Here is a 24609-nt window from a genome sequence, read left to right as displayed (position 1 = left end):
TGTCTCTTTTCTGGGATGAAGGGGATCCGATTGGAATTTAACAGTAGGGATAATTTTGTGATTTTTGACATGTGACATGTTTTTCTCATGAATCACTGTGAGGGGGTGAATGAATTTCACATTTACTTATGGAATTACCCTGTGTTTTGATTGCTTAAACCCAAGACACTTTGATAGCACTTCTTGGGGGTATGTGTGGCTCGAGGCTTCATTACACGTTTCGGCTTTTGTCGTGCATACAAACAGAAGCAATGAGATCTTCTCTGTCTCTTTGATGGTGCAAACTTACGGTCTCCATCTGTGCTGAATCTCTTTTTAAAAAAAAAAACATATTTGGGGCACAAGGCAGGAGCTGGTGAGCTGTGATGTTCAGGCTGGCAGACTGCTGTACAAACACGCATATCTGCAACCTAAGCCGTTTTAGGCAGATGTGCCTGGGGGGCAGCAGGTATCTATAGGATCACAACAATAGTGGTGTACGGAGGCCTGGTAGGCAAAGCGTTCTGTTTATGAAAAGGCTGTTCCATTTCCCTCAAAATAAGTGGAGGCAGAGTAGAACATGAGATTAATCGGCTCACATTTCCAGCCCTCTGCGGTTTTGGGGTGTTTCTTGTTGGGGGGGGGGGGGGAGTATGTCCATCAAGCTTGTAGACATGAAGGGCTGGAGCTTGTACTGTGCCCCAGACTTCATCTTCTCGAGCTCCTCCATGAGGTTCACATGGCCCTTAGAGATGGATCATTTGCACGTTTTTCTGGATTGGCCAGTTTCATTTCAGGTTTGGACCCTGAGTGAGGAGACAGGGAGAGGTGGCGTGGACTTGCTCACGCTCACATATGCTCTGGTGACAGGTCCTAGGGAAGTTCTGAACTGAGGGGCTGGCAGTGAAGGCTGTCCAGGTCTTGCCTGACTAAAATGTGGTAGAGACGATTGATTCTGTGTTGTCCATCTTTCTCTGTAATCTGCCCTGTGTTCAGTAAATGGTCACTTGTTGGGGTTTGATCCCACTTGATACAGTGGCAGCACCTCTACAGTGTCACACCCCTGTGGTTACGTCGTTAAGTGTGTCAACTATGCACTCACACCCAGTGATCTTCACCATTTTTGCACATTAATGACCAAACTCCGTCCCCTAAACTGCCAGAAAAAATGATAGTTCTTTCACAGTGCGAGAGACTTGTGTAAACCACACCAACCAACTTCAAAGTGAGCACTACATTTTACCAGCCTATAAGGAATAAAACTTCCTAATGAAGCTCATTTCTCTCTCTCTCTCCCTCCCTCCTTGGGTTCAAATCCTCCTCCCACAACTGACTTGATCCCATTTAAATCTCATGGCGCCTCTGCCCTTACAATACTCTGGGGTGAGACATCATAGGGATACTCTCACTCAGCCTCTGGAGGTGGGGGGGGGGGGTGCAGTGACCACAGGACGCAGCACTGGATTATGGGACTGAAATTGAGCCAGGTGTTCCACCTTATCTGACAGAAGAAGAGGGTTATCCTTTGGAAAAAGGCAGGCAAGCTGATATCCATCTGATTTAGATCTATGCTTCACGGGTAGTTTAGACAATGAGTGTTGAAGGTCTGTCTGAATGAGAGAACCTGTCTGTGGATGACACGCTCCTGCCAGTGTAAGTGTGACCTCTGTCTTTCCTGCCTTCTGAGATTTTTTAATCTGTAGAAGGTTTCTGAAGGCGTGATGGTGACTTTCAGAGATGTCGCGCAACCTGTGGTCGGTGTGGAAGGTTTGAGGTTCCTGTGATTGGGGCAGCTTGAGAGGGATCTCTGATGTCGACTTCCCTGCTGGTTGCGCTGCTGCTCCTCAGGGGGATCGCCGAGGGCCGGGATGGGCCCAGGAGCCCATGCACAGGTACACATGTCTCCTGTTGAGTCGTCCACCCGTGTCCGACGTGCACACCCGTCTTCAGACACCTACTCAGCTCTGATTGCCACACTGTTGCCTCAGGCTGGTTCTACGCCCCTGGCTGCCTGGGATGGGCTCCTGCCTTCCTGTCTCACCCCACTTTAGGGTGGTTGAAAGAGGGATGGATGGGCGATATTAGTAGGATTAAACTAAAGACTCTCTTTGAAACTGTATTTGCTAACAAGCCAGACGATGTGAATTATGTGGAAGCTTCACCCCCCACAAGAAATCTGGATCTCAGTACTGTTTGTTTTTTCAGGCACCATTAGTCAGCAAAACAACAGGATATGGGGGGGGGGGGTGGCTAAACCTGCATCTCAGACTGGCGGCAGCTCCGTGCTCTAAAAGGATTCCAGGGGTACTGTCATTATCATGCATCAATCTGCTTTGTAACTGCCTCTCCTGGACAGGATCTCAGAGCCGATGAACGAAGAGAGACAGGGCAGGTCCGCGGGGCCCCGAGACTCGGAGCTCAGCCATGGCGAATGCAGGTTTAGTGACGAGGGCATCAGGCCCAGGATGAGGGGGACCGCATCTCGGTGGACAAGAGCTCGTGCCGACAGATCATCTCTGCGGATGTGCTTTTATCTTTTCATTCCAGCCACTTTGCATGACATTTGCAATGCATTTGCGTTTGCAGGATATGTATCATTCCAGCATCAAAAACAGATGAATGAGACCCGCTTTCTGAGGATCGCTTACCTTTCGCTTTAATGTTGCTTTCAGGTTCAAGACATACTGGGAGCTTATTAATCGTTCCTCATTAAACATCCATCCATCTATTCATCCATCTATTCATCCATCCATCTTCCAACCATTTACCCTAGCCAGAGTCAAAAGAGAGCCTGGAAGCTGTCGCAGTCAGCATAGGATACTGGCAGGAGTCCATCCTGGACACCTACGCACGCCAAAGCCGATCTGTGAGCGCAAACTCACGTGACACAGAGAGAACATGCGAACTCCATGCACACATGTAGTAGAGGTGGTACTCCAACCTCCAACCCTGCCACCTTATTGACCTGCCTTGAATCATACTGCTGATGATGTATCTGAAAACCTGTGCGCTAATGCATTGAAATCTAAATTAATTTTGTTTGTTCATTTGTTAAATGTTTACTTTAAACTGGGACACCATACTGGCTACACCGGTATGAGATATATGGGTGGATCGATGTTCATTTTATTTATTAGTTTAAACTGGCTTTAAAGTAGGTAATTACTTTTGGTAAAGTGATACTTTAATTTTTCAGTTCATTACCTTCTCATTAAAAAAGTGGTATATTACTTTGATTTATGCTATAAAAATTAATCACATAATGTGCAATTAATCATACAAATCATTACATTGTAAATGATGCAACTTTCATGATTTCTCCTGTTTCGCTGTGCTTCCAAACTTTGCTAATCTGTGATTCCCTTCTGACATTGGGGCCGCACCCCTGAAGATCTGTTGCCTCTCGACTTGCTGTCCCAGGCCCTTTCTCCTGTGGGTGGTGGCCTCCAGGGACTGCGCATCGTCCAGGATCATGGGACCCAGGGCCTCCGGCAGGTCACCGAGCCCTGAGCTTTCTTGCCTCACGACCCTTTGTGAATTGTGACCTCTTCCCAGCAGAGTTCTCCATCGTTGGTCACGCTCGAGGCCTCCCATCAAGCCGCTCAGATGAGCCCTTAGAGCAGATGCAGGTTCTCAGATCTTTTTCTCAGACACCAGATATCTCTATAAAACATATTGAAATAAGCAAATGAACAAGTGTATTCGTGCTTTAAAAATTAATATAATATGATATTGAGGAGCAGATTGGACACAATCCTGCCTTCACACCAATAGGCAGTTTGAAAGGTCCAATTTACCTTAGCATTTTAGTGCTTTTGCGGGGAAATCCCACAATGACATGAGTAGATTCAGTAAAACACTGTACTTTTACTAAGTAACACGTTCACAAATGATTATTGTAGGTGCCTTTTTTCCTTGTGAGTCACTGGTCTTTATAATCGCGTTGTTGATCTCGTAATTGCACTGTTGGCTTCGTAATTGTGCTGCTGGTTTCGTAATTGAGCTGTTGGCCTCATAACCTCTCCTTTGGTATTGTAATTGCGGTGTTGGTCTCGTAATTACACTGTTGGTCTCGGAATCGCACTGTTGGTCTCGGAAACACACTGTTGGTCTCGGAATCACACTGTTGGTCTTGAAATCACACTGTTGGTCTCAGAATCGCACTGTTGGATGTATGTTGTTTCCATTGTTTGCATCTTAATTATCCCATGGGGGTGATAACATGTGCCTGTCTTATACCTATAAGCATTCAAAGACAACGTGACCCAGGGCTGTCTGCTGTTTGCTTCCAGAGAGGCGAGTACATCTTCTCACTCATGGAGGAGGAGCCGGACCTGCTGCTGCTGGGTTTGCAAGTTGGGCAGGAGAAGCTCCAGCTGCTGGCCCAGGACCGTTCGGGCCAGCATCGGATCGCCGTGAGCAGTGTGCCGCTGGCGGACGACCTTTGGCACACGCTCGTGCTCTCCGTGACAGGCCGCCACGCCACCACCGCCGCCGTGGATCGTGACACCCTCTTTGAGACGTGGGTGACTGCAGATGCACCGGAGGGGGGGGGTGGCCGTGTAGGTAGTGCAGCACTGGGTCAATTTACTTTGAATTGATGTACGACGTCCTGCAGCATTAATGATGAGATCAGCACCAGAGATAAAACAGGAGACTGACATTTAGCGTGAAGATGTAACAGTGAGAGCTGAAATGAACTGAAGGGTGCAATGGCGGATCCCACAGAAAGAATGTCAACCTCGGAAGTGGGTAGCTGGCCCAGTCGAGCACCTGGGTTAAAAACACTCTTAGTCCCTCCATACTGGTGCCCTGTTGCTTCCTGGGACAAGCTTCTGATTCGGCTAGAGAAGCGGTTATGAACGTGGATGGATGGATGAGTGTATATGAATACTGGATACATTTCCCTCTTTTCCTCACACCCAGGTCTTACGACAGGCCGTTTCCCGTTGCTCTAACGTACCACAGGTTCCAGGTTCTACATTGGCAGCCGCAGGGCTCTGAGAAGACTCTTCTCAGTAAGGCTCCGTTCTCCCCGCCCCAGTCAGGGTGTCCAGGCCTGCCGGCTCACTCCCCAACCCCCCCACAGGGATTATTGAGGCAGCTGGTCCTGCTGCCCGGGTTGGACGCCGCGTCACGGATATGCCCCACGTCAGTCCCCACCCGCCCTGCTGGAGATCCCCGTTATTCCTCCTGGGGAGGAAACCTTGAGGCATCCACACGGGAAGAAGGGGACTGGACACAAACCTCCATTTAAAATATTAATGTAAAAATCCTCTCAACCTTTGAGGCTCCTCCTGTGTTGAGTTTAGCAGTTTCTTTTGAGCCGGACTTGGGTTTGACGTTTGGACTGCTGATGTCCAGTGGTAATGATAGTTCTGCTTTGGGTGTCGTGTTTGAGGGGACAGCATGTAGTGGTCTAGAGGGTGGGCCAGCATGACTCAGGGTCCAAATAACAAACAATGATTTGTTTTATTATGTTTCATCTGAATGGTCCTTTATTTGACAGCAGGATATCTGTGTATGTTGTTATATTATCACAGATGTGCCTTACAGATACGTGCACTGATTTGTTTATCATTCGAAGCAGCTTATATATCCTACAGTTTGATATGTCCTTAAAGGAGGAAACAGAGCAGAAGTGAAGCTCATTTCAGGTCACTAGTTAGCTGTGTGCAGACCTCTTCTGGGAAAAAAATACTGTTGTAGAAGATCCAGATGAAATGCAGGGTATTCTGAAGGATCGCCACCTGCTGGCTCTTAATAAGAATAACATGCTGTCATGCTGAGATTTTTTAGTTTTGTAATCCCCAGTTTCCCACAATTCCCTGGTGCTATGAAAAGGTACCCTGTGAGAAGGCAGTTCAGATGATGATGATGAAATCCATCCATCCATCCTAAGACTGGCAGTGGTCCTAATTCAGTTATTATGAAATTATTATTCAATTAAATTACTAAGTTAATTCCTCTAAATGTTTAAGTACCTTTCTCAGGAGTGAGGAGCAGATGGGAGAAATGTGTGTCCATTCTCCACTCGTCCTTTCTGCCTTTCCCCAGAGGCAGGAGCCCGTCTGACCCTGGGGTCGTGCCCCCCCTGCATTGAATTAAAGCAGGTTCAGCTGTGGTCTCTTCCTGTGCGACGGACTAACCTGGACATGCTGCAGAGTGAGCAATCGTTACCTCAGTTCCCAGGTCCTAGGGCTCCGCCCACCATCGTGATCCAATGAGCAATCGTTACCTCAGTTCCCAGGTCCTAGGGCTCCGCCCACCTTCTGGATCCAGTGAGCATTCGTTACCTCAGTTCCCAGGTCCTAGGGCTCCGCCCACCGTCTGGATCCAGTGAGCAATCATTACCTCAGTTCCCAGGTCCTAGGGCTCCGCCCACCGTCTGGATCCAGTGAGCAATCGTTACCTCAGTTCCCAGGTCCTAGGGTTCTGCCCACCATCGTGATCCAGTGAGCAATCGTTACCTCAGTTCCCAGGTCCTAGGGCTCCGCCCACTGTCTGGATCCAGTGAGCAATCATTACCTCAGTTCCCAGGTCCTAGGGCTCCGCCCACTGTCTGAATCCAGTGAGCAATCGTTACCTCAGTTCCCAGGTCCTAGGGCTCCGCCCACCATCTGGATCCAATGAGAAATCGTTCCCAGGTCCTAGGGCTCCGTCCACCATCTGGATCCAATGAGCAATCGTTACCTCAGTTCCCAGGTCCTAGGGCTCCGCCCACCATCTGGATCCAATGAGAAATCGTTCCCAGGTCCTAGGGCTCCGCCCACCTTCTGGATCCAGTGAGCATTCGTTACCCTCAGTTCCCAGGTCCTAGGGCTCTGCCCACCGTCTGGATCCAGTGAGCAATCATTACCTCAGTTCCCAGGTCCTAGGGCTCCGCCCACCGTCTGGATCCAGTGAGCAATCGTTACCTCAGTTCCCAGGTCCTAGGGTTCCGCCCACCATCATGATCCAGTGAGCAATCGTTACCTCAGTTCCCAGGTCCTAGGGCTCCGCCCACTGTCTGGATCCAGTGAGCAATCGTTACCTCAGTTCCCAGGTCCTAGGGCTCCGCCCACTGTCTGGATCCAGTGAGCAATCATTACCTCAGTTCCCAGGTCCTAGGGTTCCGCCCACCATCATGATCCAGTGAGCAATCGTTACCTCAGTTCCCAGGTCCCTAGGGTTCCGCCCACCATCGTGATCCAGTGAGCAATCGTTACCTCAGTTCCCAGGTCCTAGGGCTCCGCCCACTGTCTGGATCCAGTGAGCAATCATTACCTCAGTTCCCAGGTCCTAGGGCTCCGCCCACCATCTGAATCCAATGAACAGTTGTTACCTCTCTTTTGTGGCTGTACAGCTCTGTCCACCAGCAGAGTTAGATAGTTCAGGTCCAGATTGTAAACATCCAACCAACCAGATGAGTATAAAGATTCACAGTCACAGAGTACTCAACTGGTTGGTTGAAACAAAATCTTGGTCTGGATTTTCACTTTCTGGACCTGAACTATCCCCCAATGCCCACCATCTTGCACCATCACACTGCACTCCAATTTTTACTCTGTTGACTGTATGCACCACCATTCGTCTTCCAATACCTACTGTCCTAAACGAAAACAGTCCAATGGCATGCCATGATTTGTATGACTCCACATGGTCCAGTGATTCCCCGCTTCTCATGCTCTTTCTCTGAATGGTCACCATGGGATTTTTTATAATATTGGCCTGTTGATAAGAGTTATATGTCTTCTGGACTTCATCTGCTATTCATGGACCACTAGGCCCCTGCTTTGGAGCTCAGGTCTAGACCCCATATCATTAGCACACTACCGCACTCCCCACGAACACTGCAGCATGAAAAACAGCGAGGCAGAATCCAATAAACACCCAAAAAAAATAGTTCTGTAAGAAGACAGACATCAGACCCATTTGCTTGAGACTTCACTTTGTGTTCTGCGCTCAGAAAGGGAAAGGCTGGACTACCTGGAGGATCACCAAGTCCTGCACACGCTCTCCGAGACGCTGGGCATCGAGCTGTTCCACATTCCGTCCGTGGGGCTTCTCTGCTGCCATGGGTAACTGGGAGTCCAGCTTCGGCTCCGGTATATACAAGAGGACGGACGGGAAATTCCAGCCGTACCAGGACATCAGCACCTCAGAGGCACTGGCCTGGAAATTCTTCACCGTGGGTGACGAGGTGAGACACTTTGGGGACATTTGTATGAAAAGTTCTAGGATAAACCTAGAACACGAGCACTACATGCCTGTTAGAAAGCAGAGACACTGCAGTTACACCAAGGCTTTGAGACGCAGCGGCGCAAAGGGGCTTAATAATTGCAGAAGATAAAAATTGTTCACTTGCTTTGGGAACATCCGGTTCAATAACTGGACCCTTATGTTACATGACATTTCAATCTTTCTGCTGGCACCTATATTGCCCCTCTAGCATCCCTGTGTCTCTATTGCTACCAAGAGGCCTCTAAAAGCACTAGGCATTCCTGATTGAATTACGCAGGAAGCTCTGCAAAAAATACTTACCCAAGAAGAATTAATTTTGCCAGGGAGGGCTAGCCGACACGAGCCCGCTTATGGACACAGGTACCAAAGCTAGAGGCTGCCGATTCAAGACTCGGTAGGGCTGCCACACGAGGACTTTTGGGCAAGCGTACTTCAAATTAGTCTAATAAATATCTGCCACCTTGGATAAACCTGTCAGCTACGTTACTACAGATGTAAGGAATTCACACATGCAGGATTACACTGGAAGAGATCTGAGCCCTGAGCTCCTTTTTAAGTGAGGCACGCACATATGAATTTCCATTTAAAGAGGGTGACTCATTCCTGCCTCAGATGTTCCTGGCAGGGGCCAGTTCCAAAGGACGGGATCGGGGGGGGACAAGAGCTCTCTGTCGTCTACAAGTGGAGCCCACAGAGGCTCCAGTTTCTCGTAGACACGTAGCGCCCCCGACTTCCACATCGGGGGAAGGGTCTTCCTCGCAGTGGCCAATCTTAGACAAGGTACAAATGTACGGACAGCATTTGAAAAATTAAACTTCCTTTCCAGGCCATTAAGAGATGATCTTTTATCAGTCTGGTGTGTTCATACCTTTAAAATGTACACCAGAGCTATTCAGAATGATATTGAGTGACCAAAAAGTAATCATACTTCCAAATATATTCTCCCTGCCCACAGGGATCAATTATTATTATCATTTATTATTATCATCTCTGCAGCTGTACTGCTACACCCAGACACAATGAAACTGGAAGGGTGACATCATACGTCTGAAGGGAAGCACTGAGTGAGCGGCGCTTTTATGAAGAACCTTCAATGTCGCTTTTCAGGGAACAACAACCACAACATTGACAGCGTGATCTACAAGTGGAACCCAAGTACAGAGGCGTTTGAGGTCAAGCAGACCATCCAGACTTCTGGGGCCTATGACTGGGAATTCTTCACTGTAGGACCTTACCACTTCCTGGTGGTGGTCAACACCTTCAATGGTGTGTCCACGCACATTGAGTCCATGATCCACATCTGGCTGGGTGGCATCTTTCAACCCTTTCAGGCCATTACGGTGAGATCTATCACATGACCCACGTTTTTGCTACCAGGGAGCTGAAATACTGGAAAAAGAGAAATTCAAAGAATGCAAAGACCATTATGGTGTCATTATGGTCCTTATCCAGGTTTTACCAGATAGGTGAACATAATAGGTTGTGCAAGTAATGAGGAACAAGCATATCTGTCCAAGAATTGTAGACCATGCTACGTAGAACATTATGGGGTTTCCCATTAAATTCGGGGCGACACTAATTACTTGGCGCTACATATGAACAATTTTCATTATGATATTTGTCTAGTTTTGAGTTACGGAAATATAACTTTTAGTTATGCCTACAAAGTGCGTGGAACTTATATGTCATGTTATGGGAGTAAATTCAACCACATGCCCTGACCTTTTGTGCAGACTCTGGGAGCAACAGACTGGGAGATGTTCCAGATTGGGAGCCGGGTCTTCTTGGCAGTGGCCAACAGTCAGAAACTGTATCAGGAAGGTCCAAGCGTGTGTGCCCTCAACTCCACCATCTATCAGCTTGACATGACCATGAAAATGTTCCTCAGGTTTCAGGACATAGGGACCTACAGGTGAGTTACCAGAGGAAATGTAAATCTACCTTCACATGTTAAAACATGTGGCTGCTATTAAACCATAAGCAGGCCCAGCTTTCTTAGAAACTGCACTATAATTGTTTTCAGAAATATGTTTTAACACCCAAATGTCAATGGTTGCCGCACATTAGTGCGGAGGACTGGGAGTTCTTTACAGTGGGAGATGAAAAATTCCTGGTTGTGGCCAATTCCTTCAATGGACAATCCCATTCCCTGAACAGTGTAATATACAGGTAGGGGGTATGGTTAATTTTTCTTTCAAAAATACTAGTATTTGATATTGAATCATCCATTTTTTGTAACCACACATTCGGTATAACATGGCAGTGAGGTTAGAACCTATTCCAGGAAGCTTTGGGCACTAGGCAGAAGGCATGCACTTCGGGAAAAATGGCAGTCTATTATTTGATAGTATTTTTTTATGTGGGATCTTATATTATGTTGGCAGGTGGCAAGGTTACGAATGCTTTGTTCCTGTTCACCGACTTCCAACCATCGGCTGCAAGGACTGGGAGTTCTTCAAGTCCACAGAGGACTCCTATCTGATTTACTCCAGCGCCACGGAGCCCATCTACAAGGTCTTCATGCTGAAGACCTTCTGATCGCCATTGCCCCGCAGTTTGGCGCCGCCAGGGAGTCCTGATTACGAAATTAAACCGAATGCAGGATACGTCTGATTTCTGGGTCTTTTACCATCAAAAAATACACCTCTTCCGTAGCTACTTCTCAGTTACTGAACATTCTTTATTTTGAACAATGTGTTCTTCCAAATTTAACATCGTCACTCATAGTGCAGAAAGCGCAAAATCAGTCTTACTACGATATAACTGTTCATAAATTAATAAAAAGCATATACTGTACACAGTGATTTAAATCAAATAAAAGAATCGTACCTATTAGACCATGCTTTCATGTGCCTCTTTCTCTTTATAAAACCATGTATGCTTAGTCTTAGCTTTCAGAGGTTCACGCTAAGCTAACCTATTGGCAGATATTATGTGTTCAATAAAAAATGGTTAAAACACGATAATCTTCAATTATGCCATCATAGGCAAAGCTACAAAACTGATTAAACGTCATTCGACATTTCTGCCTGCGGTGCAACTAAACCCGCCACCCTCTGGCGAGAATATGTAACTGACAATGCCAAGCGAATGGAAATTGAATGGATGCCATTTATTTTGTTTTCCTTTACTCTGGATGTTTGGTGCACACTATGAAAATTATACGTTGTAACTATTGGTGTAGTAACATGTTGTACTACATTTTAGAAATCGTGCCTTTCGCCTCATGAATTCGACAGGCTTTCAAGAACTACCAGTACCGTCGTACACGAAGCAGTGCGACGTCATGTGGTAAATGTAGTTTTTATGTACAATCCGGATGGCGAGACATACATGAAGCTGTGAAAAGTAAACTTCACGTACCACAATGCACCAGGCATCGACATGCATGTAAAAACATGGCCACCTACTGTACAGCGTTGTTAAGTCTATTTATGTTTCGTATTTAGATAGCTAACGACGCTGTGACAGAAACGAAAGTATAAAGGACGCTCGGTTGAAATAAAAATTGCATGTCCGACGATGATAAGGTAGCAAACTACATTTATTTTGGGGTGGGTGGCATTAGATTTATAATTACCTGGCCAACTGGTTAGATGGCAATCTGTATTTTGTTTTATAGTGCCGTGGTAGACAACTTACAGTGGTTTTATTTTAAAAACCCGGCCAGCGCTAAAGATGTTTTCTCCCATTAAACCAATATATTCAGGGTTGAGCCAGAGGGCTGCGAACCGAGAGCTGGGGAAGACAAAGATGAGATAGCAAGAGGAAAAGGTTCACTTCCTATTCGTCAGTTGTATTTTAGTTAGTGGCTTCCACTTTATATTTCTCCGCGAAAAGAAGAGCTGCGATTAAAACGAGACGGCATGTTTGGAAATCTTTTTGAAGAAGACGAGGAAGGTTTTAGTACTGTCACTGTCGATAAGAGGGTTGACAAAGGGAAAGACGCCGAGCCCCCACCGGCCAGAGGAACCGTAAATCTCAGCGGTATCAAGAACCAGGGTGGAACCTGTTATCTTAACTCTTTGCTGCAGACCCTCCTTTTCACTCCGGAGTTCAGAGGTGAGGATACGGCCATATGTGCTGAGCAGGTCTGACAATGGTGAAAATCAGCCCGATTGTTGTCGGTTTCTATTTATATAAAAAAAGAGAGAACATTTTAAAGAAGAAATCAATTCTTACAATTTCATTGTAAGAAAACGTCGCAGAAAGTCATTGCGTTTCATTTATATAAATGTTTAAAAAATCCCCGGATTTAAAGCAGCTATTATTTTGTAATTGGTATGTTAATTTCTTTAGAGGAGCTGTTCAGGCTGGGACCAGATGAACTAGGCTGCCTGGAGGATAAGGACAAACCAGAGGCCAAGGTAGGGTCCGGACCTGGGGGAAGGTTATGATACTCGGGGCAAATTTTTGAGCAATGTTGCTGACCAGTGTTGCTTGGGGTCTGTCCCATTGTGCAACAAATTTTAATTTGAAAAATTTGAAATAAATTGCCAGTGGACAACTTTTTGCGATCATCCTGGGGGTGGGGTTCTTGAAACTTTCTTAACACTACGTCTTGCGTACGTTCTGTCTTTTAACATAGAACTTACGGACGACACAGTGTTAAGGAGGCTTCGGGAAACTCACCCCAGATCCGGATGAGTTGCACTTCGTCTCACCTGGCTGGCAATTGCCCAACAACATTGCTCAAAAAATTGCCCTATGTATCATCACCCGGAGAGTTGTTCCCATCCCACACTGTTTGGTGGGTGTTTGCATAAAACGTGAAGCTGGCTGTGGTGGTATTAGCTGGGTACGTTCTGTCCCTAGGTGCGGGTCATTCCGCTGGAGCTGCAGAGGTTGTTTGCCGAGCTACTGCTGTTGGACCAGCAGACGGCCTCCACAGCCCAGCTTACCGATAGCTTCGGGTGGACCAGCAGAGAGGTACTGGACTGCTGTGCTGTGTCCAGATGGGTGGGATTTACCAACATGCTCAAAGACTGCCATGTTTAACACATTGATCACTTGAAGGGAAGTAAGCTAATTCTGTCAACAGCTGTTAGCGTGCAGTAATTCCACCCCTGCCTGTAGGTGGCGTGAAAGTGGTCAGGGCTGAGTGATTAGGGACATGGTTGTGATAACATGTGATGAAGAGGAACCATGGGACTAAGAAACCAGATCTTGTGACATACCAGAGACCCCACAACATTCCCATCCCCAGGAGAGCAGTCAGCACGACGTGCAGGAGCTCAACCGCATCCTGTTCAGTGCCCTGGAGAGCTCCCTTGTGGGAACTTCTGGGAGTGACCTCATTCACCGTCTGTACCACGGCATTGTGGTCAACCAGATCGTGTGCAAGGAATGTGGCAACGTCAGTGAGAGAGAGGTATGTGCATGTGTGGCACGAGGGACACAGCAAGTTTGACGTCTCTCATACTTTTCTTTGCAATAAAGCATCTGCTGGTGCTAGATAAATAACTCTGCGTGAAAATGTTTTGTTAGGAGGACTATCTGGATCTGACGGTGTCAGTTTCGGGGTTGGGTGGCCTGGAGGAGGCACTGTGGAGCATGTTTGTCGAAGAGGAGGTCTTTGATGGAAACAACCTGTACCGCTGCAGTCGCTGCAATGTCCTGGTCAAGGCTACCAAGGTTAGTCATCTCAGAAGCTTTCTTATGTGCTGCTCAGGGTGTCGGTATCACTGGATTGTACATTGAGCTGCTAACGGGGTGACAGGAAAACGTATGTAACATGGACCTTTCAATTATATAACGGGATTAACAACAGAACTTACAGCGCTTTTCCACTGGTATGCAGGAACCGAGCCGCACTGCAAAAAGAGACTAGCTACAGCGCGGTTCCAGCTCCCTTCGGTTTTCTCCTGCAGAAGGGTCGGCTCAGTAATGGCATCGCCGGGTTTGGAGAGCGACGGAGACTCTTATTTACTGTTCCCACGGTGCACGTCGTGATTTACTGTGTGCTGATTTTCTAGCACACCTATGAGAATCGCCGTGTTATGTTGGCATCATACGCTAGCAGAATTACCATTCGCTTGCATAAATTTGCATTACAAATCCATTCCATTCAGCTGTTCTGTAGTACCATTTACTTAGGAGTTGGGAGATGTTCAAGTTTTGAGTTTTTGCGAATACATTTTGATGTGTAATATTACTAACGATGAATAATATACAGTATAGAATCTACCCTTTTTCCCTTTAGACAATCTATAAGCAGAATACTGTATCTGGGTGCTTTTCGACCAATCAGATGGTGGTGACACAACTGTCTTGGTTTGGTCATGCTTTCTAGCAGGACCATGTAGACTCGGGTTCGGCCCGGTTCTTGGTGGCAGTGGAAAAGCACCAATAGTGAGCTATTGAAGCTGTAAGTAGCAGGCTTATGCTGTGCCAGTGGTTCAGGGCTGTAGCTAAGCAGTATGTTCTGGAAGCCCGAGCCCCACTTCGGCCCTGTCTGTCCGCAGTCCGCCAAGCTGCGGAAGCTGCCCCCTTTCCTGACCGTGTCCCTACTGAGGTTCAGCTTTGACTTCTCCAAGTGCGAACGCTTCAAGGAGACCGGCCGCTACACCTTTCCCCTCAGCGCCAACCTGAAGCCCTTCTGTGAACAGGTGCCCGTCTCGGCCTCCCAGTGAGCCACCTGCGCCAGCCTGGCCATGCCCCCCCCCCCCCCCCCCCCGATAAAGGGAATGACACAGTAGGGTTTCCAACTGTGGGCACCTGGCTGGTGTGAGATTTTCAGTTCGAGACAAGTCTGCTCACACATGCACACACATTCATATGCATGTAGCAGTTTTATGATCCTTGCACATATTCTGTAGGGTTTGCAAACTACCCCAGCGCTTTTGATGTAGCTAATTTTAGGCTTATAATGGAATAATATAGATTTGCCGTAAGGTTTCTTGCATGAGCGTGAGAGTCTGAAAGCGTGAGAGTCAGATCTACAAAGTCAGAGGTAGATGTGCCTGGACCCCAGGGAGGACTGTTGCTGTTGCAGTGGGTAAACCGTCATTCTGGTGTCCTCACACAGGCAGAGCTGCCGGACTCTGAATACACTTATGAACTTTTCTCCGTGATCATACACAAGGGCGGCTGCTATGGTGGTCATTACCACGTCTACATCAAGGACATCGACGAGCTGGGCCGCTGGGAGATGCCGGTGAGGTTCTACGCGGTGGGAGAGCGAGATCTTTCCTAGGGATTTCAGATGGCGTCCCTTTAATAGTTTATAATTCCTTGCTTGTGTGTGAAACCTCATGGAATTTAGGAGGAGGAGCTGAAACCCAAGTTTCCAAAGGCTCAGACGAAGGTGTCAGAACCCGTGCTGGACCACGAGGATCCCTTATCAGTCCTTACCACTATACTATCTCAGGTAGGACCTGTGTGCCCACGCCACTTCTGTCTGAAGGTCAACACCAACATCACTGTGCTTGCTGAGATTTACAGAAACGTCCTTTCTGGACAGGAAGCATCCCGGACTGTCCTTGTGGACCAGCTAGGCCAGAAACTTCTGGACAAAATCGGGATTTCTTGGAACAAGAAGTTCCGCAAACAGCACGGTCCCATAGGGAAGGTCAGTGGGAGGACTGATGTATTTTTTCCAGAAAATTCTCCATGCATCTTTTTTTTGCATTCATTCTTCCTTTCAGAGACCCCAGCTCTCTCCCAGTGCTGTGCTTTCTGTCTCCCAGTTTCTGCAGAGCCAGTCGGATGTGTTCTTACTGGTCTCTAATGGCACACGGGTTACCCTCAAAGCTACCACCCCCACCCTGGCAGGGGGAGACGCAGCCCCAGAGAGCCAGGCTGTGGAGGAAGGCCCTGGAGCCGGCGATGGCCCCCACTGGTTTGACCTGAATGACTCCACTGTGACACCCATCCATGAGAGGGACATCCAGAAGCAGTTCCAGGGCAAAGAGAGTGCTTATATGCTGTTTTACCGGAAGGCGGGACTTCTGCGGCCTCAGGAAGGTCTGGGGGGCTTGTGTGACTGTGTCTGTCTCTCTGTCTGACATTGTGATGTGGCTCCTTGCTTGTAACTTGTAAGCCCAGTATTTTTCTCAGTACTTATCCACCGATAATGTCTCAGTGTAGGTAAATCCTTCCTTTCCAGTTAATAATAATAAAAAAAAAATCCAGTTTTGTTTCCAGCACCTTCAGCTCCGTGTTGCTGCTCTGTGTTTTAAAGCGTAAAGCCGAACGGCTTCCTGTCACATTTTTCGTGTCTGAAACGTGGCCTGAGGGCATCGGGGATGTTTGATTTGCGGGTTTGTTTCCCTCGTTTGCCGAGCAGCCAAGCAGAACCGTGGGTACCAGGTGCCCCCCCACCTGCTTCAGATGGCCCAGGAGGAGAACATCAGGCTGCAGCAGCGACGGTAGGTCTGTGCGGGAGCCTTGTACGCTGACGAGGATGCATGCATACATCTGATAGACGTGCTTAGAGGAAGAATCGCAGAATCGTCTTCAAAAAATGGACATATCTGCTTTGGTCTTTTCGTAAGATAATGGACAATATAAAAATATGGCGATATGGTATTGGAACTTTTTCAGTGAGTATAAAAAAAGCTAATTTAATGGCAAAATGTGAAATTAAAACATATCAGAGATTGAGAATCTATAGCTTATATACGCCCCTGGATGTGTCCCTGGGTGGGCCCTGCTTTTAGGAGACACTCTCAGATGTCTGCTCCTCTTTCCTGTCCTCTAAAATGCTGATGGACTTGCACGGCTGCTGCCACCTCCTGTCCTTTCCCTCAGGGAGGAGTACAACACCTCCTCCAATACCATCGAGGTGCGGTTGCACCTGGCCCCACACTACCGCTTGGAGAACGGGGCCCTGCAGGCCAAAGCAGCGGCCGAGGACTGCGCGGTCACCCTCAGCTTCGACCGCCGCCAAACCGTGGGCGACTTCCGGCTGGCTATCTACCAGGTGAGGCCTAACCCAGCCGGGCCCCTGCTGCCTTCAGCCGGGCCGCCGCATCCCTGACCCACGACCCGCATGATGTTCAGATGCAGGACCTCTGGGAGGGGGACATGGCCCTGACTGTGGCCCGGAAGCTTCCAGCCGGCCTGCACCTCTACAACACCCTCACAGGTAGGGCGAGGTTTCCGGAGTGTTCCAGCTGTGTGGTGTTTTTGTCTCCCGGTGACGATGTCGCCTGCCTTGCAGATGACGCTCAATCTCTGTACGCTGTGGGCGTGTCCGATGGCTCCGACCTCTTCGTCTGGAACGGCAGGGAGGTGAGCGGCTCTCACATTTCTGCGCCGTCAATGCCGTCACCCAGTGTCACGTGGGGGCGTGTCCTAATGCGATGGGCGTGGCTTCCCCAGGTGAGCGGCGCGCCCCTGCGGATGGGCTGCGAGTGGGAGCCCGTGCTACTCACCCTGCTGCGAGCATGCGACGAGGCGGCCGAGGCACCTGGAGATGGGGCGGGAACCGGCAGCTCGGCGCTGATGCCGGAACCGCGGGGCTTTCCCGGCGGGGCCACGCTGGCCGCACTTCGAGAAGCCGTGGGGCCCGAGGACGCCCTGCTGTGCAGGGAGGAGAACCGGCCAGGCTGCGAGGGTGGGGGAGGCAGTGGCTGGAGAGTGTTCCCCCCAGCCGACATGCAGCGGACGCTGAAGGAGCTGGCGCTGAAGGACGGGGACTCTCTGCTGGTGCTGGAGCCACAGGCGCTTGACACGAGGTAATGGGGGGCGGGGTTAAAGTGAACAGGGGCTGGTCTGCCTCATTCTGGTATTTATGCAAAACCCACACTGGAGGCGGGATGACGGGCTGCTGTCAATCATTGATTGGTTTAACCCAGGAAAGTTAACCAATAGGACGCATTTCATTTCATGAAAATGTTCTTTCAGCTGTAAATGAAGAGTTATGTAACACTGTCTCACTGAGGTTTCCCTTAATCCCACGTTCTGAGTGACTCAGTATTTTATTATATGAAACAGCTCTCCTGCTTTTTTACATTTTAATGATCTCTGACGCAACTTTTTGATGTTGCTATTAGGTCAGTGGTAGATGGGATCAATAACATGTAAATGCTTTACTACATATATTTTTTTTTGGAACGCACACATTAGCCAATATCAAGGACTCCCGAAGGCTGCTCTAAACACTGTCCTGTGTGTGTGTGTGTGTGTGTGTGTGTGTGTGTGTGTGTGTGTGTGTGTGTGTGTGTGTGTGTGTGTGTATATATCTGTATCTGTGTGTGACCCCTCCCCCCCCACCCTTGTACAGCCTCTTCAGCCTCACTGGTGACACTGTAACCGTGACGACCCCCTCGGACTGCCGCTGGCTGCAGGTGGAGTTCCATCTGCATGCGGCAAGGGGGGCGCAGGGTGAGGGCGATGAGGATGAGGGGGAGAGGAAGCAGGCGAAGATTTCAGCCTCGGGAAGCACGGTGAGTCCTGGAGACACCCGGCTGGGCACGGGGGGGGGGGCGCCACTACATCTGGATGCCATCTGCCGGTCTTATTGCCCCTAGCTCCTGTCGGAGGTCAAGCTGAGTGCCATTGAGGAGCTGAAGCTACAGGATCAGTTTGAAGGTAAGAAACCCCCCCCCCCCGTGTGCTGTGATGTGACGCTTCTGTTAACCCTGTGGCTGAGCCTGTGTGCTTTTCCCCAGGTGTGCCATGCTGCCTACGACAGGCAGACCGAACTGGCAAATTGCTGCCCCCAGGTACAGTCGCATGCCAGCATCCTGTTTCTGTCATGTGATACATGCCCCGCCCCCTGCTTTGCCCCACTGGCATGTCACACAGTGATCTCTCCCCGAGCAGTGCGTGAGGACATGACCGTGCGTGAGGCCGGTATCAAGCTCATGACCTCCCTGGTCCTCTGCCCCGGAGCCGCGCCGGGACCCCACCAGGTCAGCGGTGTTGCTCTCCGGCGAGGTCGCTCTCTGGCCGGCGGATTCCAGCAGACCCCTCCTCCATTCCTATCTCTCTCTGTTTTTCAGCTGTTCCTTTATTTCACCGTCAGCCCCCCCGTCGGCACCGAGGCTGAGATGGAGATTGTTGTGGAAGAAACGATCACTGTGAAGGAGGTCAGCAGGGCTTGTGTGTGAGTGTCTGTGTGTGAGTGTCTGTGTGTGAGTGTCTGTGTGTGAGTGTCTGTGTGTGAGTGGCTGTCCATCCCTGTGACTTGTTTGTCTGTCTGTCCGCGTGCATGTGTGTCTTACATTGGCATCTGAGGTGACATTTTGGTTTGAAAGCGGTTGATAAAACGTTGCTTAAACATTAAGACAGACACTAAAGGGATTCTTCATTGGTTGCAGTGCCTGAGGCTGATGTTGAACGCCACTGGTCTGGAAGGTAAAGGTCATTTCGTTTTAAAGCCAATTGCTCGCAGCACTTTATTGGCGCCCTCTTGTGGCTGGTTTCCCCCCTGCTGGGGTGGGGTAGGGGGGCTTGCTGACCGCTCTAGCCCTCTACCCAGGCGAATGCTGGCACCTGAGGAAGATGGACTGGTGCGAGGAGGTGGGGGATGCGCTCACGGACGAGGCGAGTCGGTGCACCGGTTCCGGACCTTTCCTGCTTCCCGTCATGTTTGGCGCCATCTGCTCACCTCCCCTCTGAAATGTTCTCCCTCCTCTTATCTTAGGACTCCTCTCTCGCCGAACTCAACGTCGCGAGCGGGGAGACCCTAGTGGTGACAGAGGGCCGGTTGCCGCCCAAGGTAAACGACACATGGATGGCGAGTTGGTCAGGTCATTGTACCTACAGCTTTTACAGGGGTCTAATCTTGCTGGCATCTCCCACAGGGGTTCCTGAAGATGCCAGTATGGTTACTGATGGAGCAGGCCGGCCAGGGCAACCACGTAGGCAATAATCTGGACAATCACCAGGGGGAGCCCTCCACCGCAGGTGAGGGGAGGGGAGGGGAGGAGCAAGAGGGGGCGCCTGCCAGCGACAGCGCTGACCAGCATCTGTGTGTCTGTTAGGCAGTTACGGAGCTGCCATGCAGTTTGTAGGCCACGTAGAAATTCCGGTGGAAGCATCTCTGGACGACTTGAAGATCCAGGTAAGGAGACTTCCCAGCAGATACATGGAGTGTCTGCATGGCCGCCGGTTTGGCAGTTAAGTACGGGGATAAAGTCCCAGGAAGGACCCTGATCTCCCGGTGAAATCTCTAAGCTGCTTTGTAGAGCCCTAGCGTTTAGGCCGGACGCTGCAAAGTATTCTGCTCTGGCTTGCCGCTTTAGCTCTGTTTGAGTTAGCTTAGCCATGGAGCTAATCCCTCCTGGCCTGCGGCAGGTGCTGACCCTCCCCCCCCTGCACGACCTGTGCGTGCCCAGCCCCCCCTTCCTGCGCGTCTGGCTGCTGGAAAGCCGGAGACCCAGCAGGATCCTCAGGGGGAACCTGCAGCCTCTACAGTGAGTGAGCCGGCGGGAGCGAAACGCCTCAGCCACTGGCTCCACGCCAGTGATTCCACATCGTTCCATACAGGATTTTTATTGCTTCAATATTTACATGGTGTAGAATTTTCACTTTTTTTTCCCCTGTAGATAAATTTGTCTTTTGGCAAATGTTCTACACACGGACTCGGATGTGAGCAAAACCTCATTTCAGATAAATGTCATTACAGGAAGCTGAAACTGGCAAGCGGGACGGAGCTCTGTGTACAGCGTCTGCAGAAGGAGGAGAATCTTGGGTAAAAGGAGCTCTGATTGGCTGCCGTCTGGTGGAGCTGTGGTGGTGATATAAACGGATCACATGACCTGTGTTATGAGTGTATTATGTGCATTTTCCCTTCCTTTGTACACTTCCCCCCCCCCCTCCCCCCCCCAAGGCCAAAGGAGCTGCTGCTGAAGGTGCAGATCGGAATCCCCGGAGAACGGAGCTACTACCCGTCCCAGGAGATGGTGTGGGATACTGGGCGGGATGGCACTGCCCACGGTCTTCACCAGGCCATAGCAGCCCACTGCAGCCTGTGCCCGGACAGTCTGATCATAGCCAAATATTGTCCTGAGACGTATTCCTGGATGGCCATCTCCAGCTGGGTGAGGCACCTGCCAGAATATTGTGGATGGGGGCACGGCCCCCAAGTTCTGTGGACAGAGGGCAAAATGGAGTAGGGAATGTCCTGGACTGACTACGTCCAGTTTGCTGATCAGAGGCAGGAGGATTTTTGGTTTTCATGCTACCCATATGAATAATGGTAATGGTAGCCATCTTCCGGTGGGTGTGTGCCAAGCCTTCTGCAGCTTGTGTTGTTTTTAAAGATGGATTTTTGTCATCACAGACCCAGCAGGTGTCAAAGCGCAAGAAGAAGAAAAAGGCCGAGAGCCTGCTGGGGGCGCCATTTCACCTGAGGGACGGCGAGGTCATCGGCGTCAAGGTAACTATGCCGACAGTCTGAAGAGACGGTTGGAGTTCTGGGGCTGTCACTTTACGGTGGTCCTGTCCCCCCCCCGGAGTAGAACCTGCTGATTGACAGCAACCAGGAGTTCAGCACCCCTGAGGATGAGCTGGGCCAGCAGAGACTGCAAGAGGAGGCTGAGACTTGGGCCAAAGGGTACGCATGTCCATCTCCCAGACATGGAGGGCGGGATTACCTATGTACTGTCAATCACTATTTTAACTCACTTCCTATTGGTTGATTTGGCTTCCTTTGAGTTAATCTGACAGAACACTATATTCCCATCTAACCAGGGTTACGTTTTACATGTCCCTTTGAGTTCCAATCTGCTTAGTCTTCATGCACATCATTTCCAGACGTCTGTGTGCTCAGCTGCTAATTGCTATTAGCACAAATATGGCGTAAAGCAGACTGGAGTGACATTCATATTTAATTGCTGACCTGACACTTTATCCAAAACAGTGTCTTCTGGGACATAAGGGCTGAGCAGTTCTGCACTGCCAGAAAAGGAGTACCAGTGTGTACCTGGGGCTGTACCCTCAAGGGTCTGCCAATTGTACCATTAGTTATAGGTAATTATACCTTTTAAGGTACAGAAATGGACTCTGTGGAACATTTATGTACCGTGGATGGTACATTAATGCTGTTTATACTTTGAGGATGATCCTCAGAGTCCATTTCTGTACCTTAAAAGGTATCAAACTGCAGTCCTGGAGGGCCGGAACCCTGCAGTTTTTGGTTTATCCTCATTTAACACACCTGATTCAACTCCTTCTGCTAATTACCACACAGCTCTTGAGCTGAATGATGGAACAGGGAAAGAACTATGCTACACAGGGCTTTGCCCCCCCCGGACTGGAGTTTGACACCCATGCCTTAAAAAGTACATTACCTTCAGCTATAGGGTACAGTTGGCCCTTGAGGGACCAATGAGAGTCACTACATGCTGTACCTTCTTTTCCTTATTTTTCTGCCATTTTCATACATTTTGTGAAGAATGCAAGCTGTTATGCAGTACAGTTTGACAGCTGGAATACAACGACAGAGAACTAATGGTATTTCAAGCAAAACAAGTCAGTTCCTTTTAAACTGTAGCAAGTAATCCCATTACCATAAAACTACCCTGCTACACTACCACCTGTTTCTGTTTGTGTCCACCAGGGGGCAGAGTGGGAACGTCGGGCCCCACCCAGAGGTGACACTGGAGTGTAAGGGGTCAAGGAAGAACAGGAAACCAGAAGTGGCCTTGTCCATCAACGTAGGGATGTTCAGATAGCACAGGACAGGCGTGTACTTGCAGACACACTTTATGTAGTATGCCAAACATAAATGCCTACACATTGGCAGACCGGCTCTTTGTCTCAGGTCGAGTCACCAGGAAACAGGTGCCTAGTGTTTTATGTGGGTAGGCGCAAGGGGGGGGACAGCAATTTTGTCTTTTTATTTAAAATTCATGTAAATCACAGGTGATATGAGGGATGCGAAAACAGCCGTGTTTATACCTTAAGGTTGAGCTTGCTTTAGCTCTTCCTCACTAACACCGTATGTCTCCTTTTCATTTTGTAACTATGCAAACAGCCCCTCCCTCCGATTCGCTCCCAGGTCTGTGGAGGTAGGACACTAACGCTGACCCTAACTGCTGCTGATTGGGTGGCAGTGGGGCGTTTTGGACGCTGCTGCTCTGTCCGTGGTCTGCCTTTCTCCGCACGCCCTCACTGAAACTGGCAGCGGGTTCCGCTGAAGTCCTCGGCCTTGTATTAGGAACAGAAACCCCTATAAGCACGTCTCCCGCTGCCCTTTCCTCCTGCAACTAAGTTGCAAACTTTTATTGGGCAAAGAGAAGTAAATGGAATGGTTAGTAATGTGCAGTTCCAAATGTAATGAGCTGATCCAGATATATTTCTGGGGAAGTTCGGGTATCACACTGTATGGATCAAATGAAGACACTGCAGATACGCTGTGGAAGCTGACGGTGACTGCTCCCCAGAAGAAAATCACTTCAGGCTAATTGTTAATCCGACTGTTTGGTTGTTAATCCTAAAACTGATTTATACTGCTTGTGACTAAGTAATCACATAATTTGATTTTTGGTTATGCTTAATATACTTTTGTTGATGGCTTAAAATTAATGTACGCCATGAAACTGTCAGTGCGATGTTTTGAAGCTGAATCGCGACACGAGAGAAGAATGTAGATTCTGCCTTAAGCACAGAGGTCCACATTTGGCTGCCTAGACTTCGAAGTCTCACTTCCTCCATCTGTTTCCAGAGAATCTCGTCTTTCTTCAAGGACGTTCACAAAGAGGAAGGGGGACCGCTGTAATGCCACGTGCATGGACAAAAAAAAAAATCCAATTACCCGCTGTATTCTAAGTGGGCTTTAACCCCTTTGACATTTCTTTATAAATCTGGGAACACGTAAGGCTGTCAAAGACTGTCGACAAATTCTTGCTGCTGCCCCCCCCCCATTGTGTCCCTTTCCAGTGACTTGTTTTTTTTAATGAATCTTTTCATAAATATGATGTAAATCATGGGAAATTTGTATGTTAATTGATTCTGACTACAGGAGTAATAGACCTGTTACTATTTATTTGTGCTGGGTGAGTTATCACAGTAATGAATTGTACAGTGCAAAGGTGGGGGCCTGGTCTGTACCCATATATAATATATATTTATTTTCTTTTTATACAACAAGCTGCTTCCTGATAGTAGTCACCGCCCCGGTGTAGGTGACAAACGCTCAGAGGATGTGTGTGACATTGTCGTAGGATGAGAGTACGACATAAGGACAGAAGATGAGCCAAGTTTCCAATTCTGTTGATTCAGGTTCGCAGTGCTCGCAGATAAACATCGTAAATTCTTAATGGCTGCTCTGCTCTTGCCAGAATGAGGCCCCCACCTGGCACAGCCCGCCTGTATTCACCAGTGATAACATGAAATATGACTATTTCACTGTTGCCTCTAATTTCTGAGAAAAGGCAGCAGATTGAAAACCACTCTACTGATGATATCTCCTTCCACCTCCCATGGATAACTGGTACCTCCTCTGTCCAGTAC

The 24609-nt window shown here is 48.9% G+C and overlaps 1 protein-coding gene and 1 pseudogene across 1 annotated transcript; both read left to right on the top strand.

Moving 5' to 3' along the window:
- The first annotated feature begins 1789 nt into the window (after positions 1-1789).
- LOC125725149 (thrombospondin-type laminin G domain and EAR repeat-containing protein-like) lies at positions 1790-10967 on the top strand (annotated as a pseudogene).
- Positions 10968-11467: 500 nt separating this feature from the next.
- usp40 (ubiquitin specific peptidase 40) lies at positions 11468-24090 on the top strand. The gene is given in 31 exon segments (XM_049001903.1): positions 11468-12264; positions 12502-12569; positions 13018-13131; positions 13409-13573; positions 13690-13836; positions 14667-14810; positions 15230-15358; positions 15467-15571; positions 15665-15772; positions 15891-16167; positions 16490-16571; positions 16954-17125; positions 17206-17290; positions 17366-17436; positions 17527-17882; positions 18431-18593; positions 18678-18738; positions 18819-18872; positions 18973-19061; positions 19152-19238; positions 19470-19506; positions 19631-19695; positions 19796-19870; positions 19956-20132; positions 20135-20215; positions 20449-20567; positions 20780-20845; positions 20984-21194; positions 21437-21532; positions 21615-21709; positions 22715-24090. Coding segments are annotated over 31 exon segments (3810 nt in total). The 5' UTR covers positions 11468-12068; the 3' UTR covers positions 22830-24090.
- Positions 24091-24609: the final 519 nt, after the last annotated feature.

This window comes from Brienomyrus brachyistius, unplaced genomic scaffold (assembly GCF_023856365.1).
Source record: "Brienomyrus brachyistius isolate T26 unplaced genomic scaffold, BBRACH_0.4 scaffold62, whole genome shotgun sequence".
Classification (NCBI taxonomy): domain Eukaryota; kingdom Metazoa; phylum Chordata; class Actinopteri; order Osteoglossiformes; family Mormyridae; genus Brienomyrus; species Brienomyrus brachyistius.
Note: the sequence above shows the minus strand (reverse complement) of the source record. Positions and strands in the feature narration are given on the sequence as shown.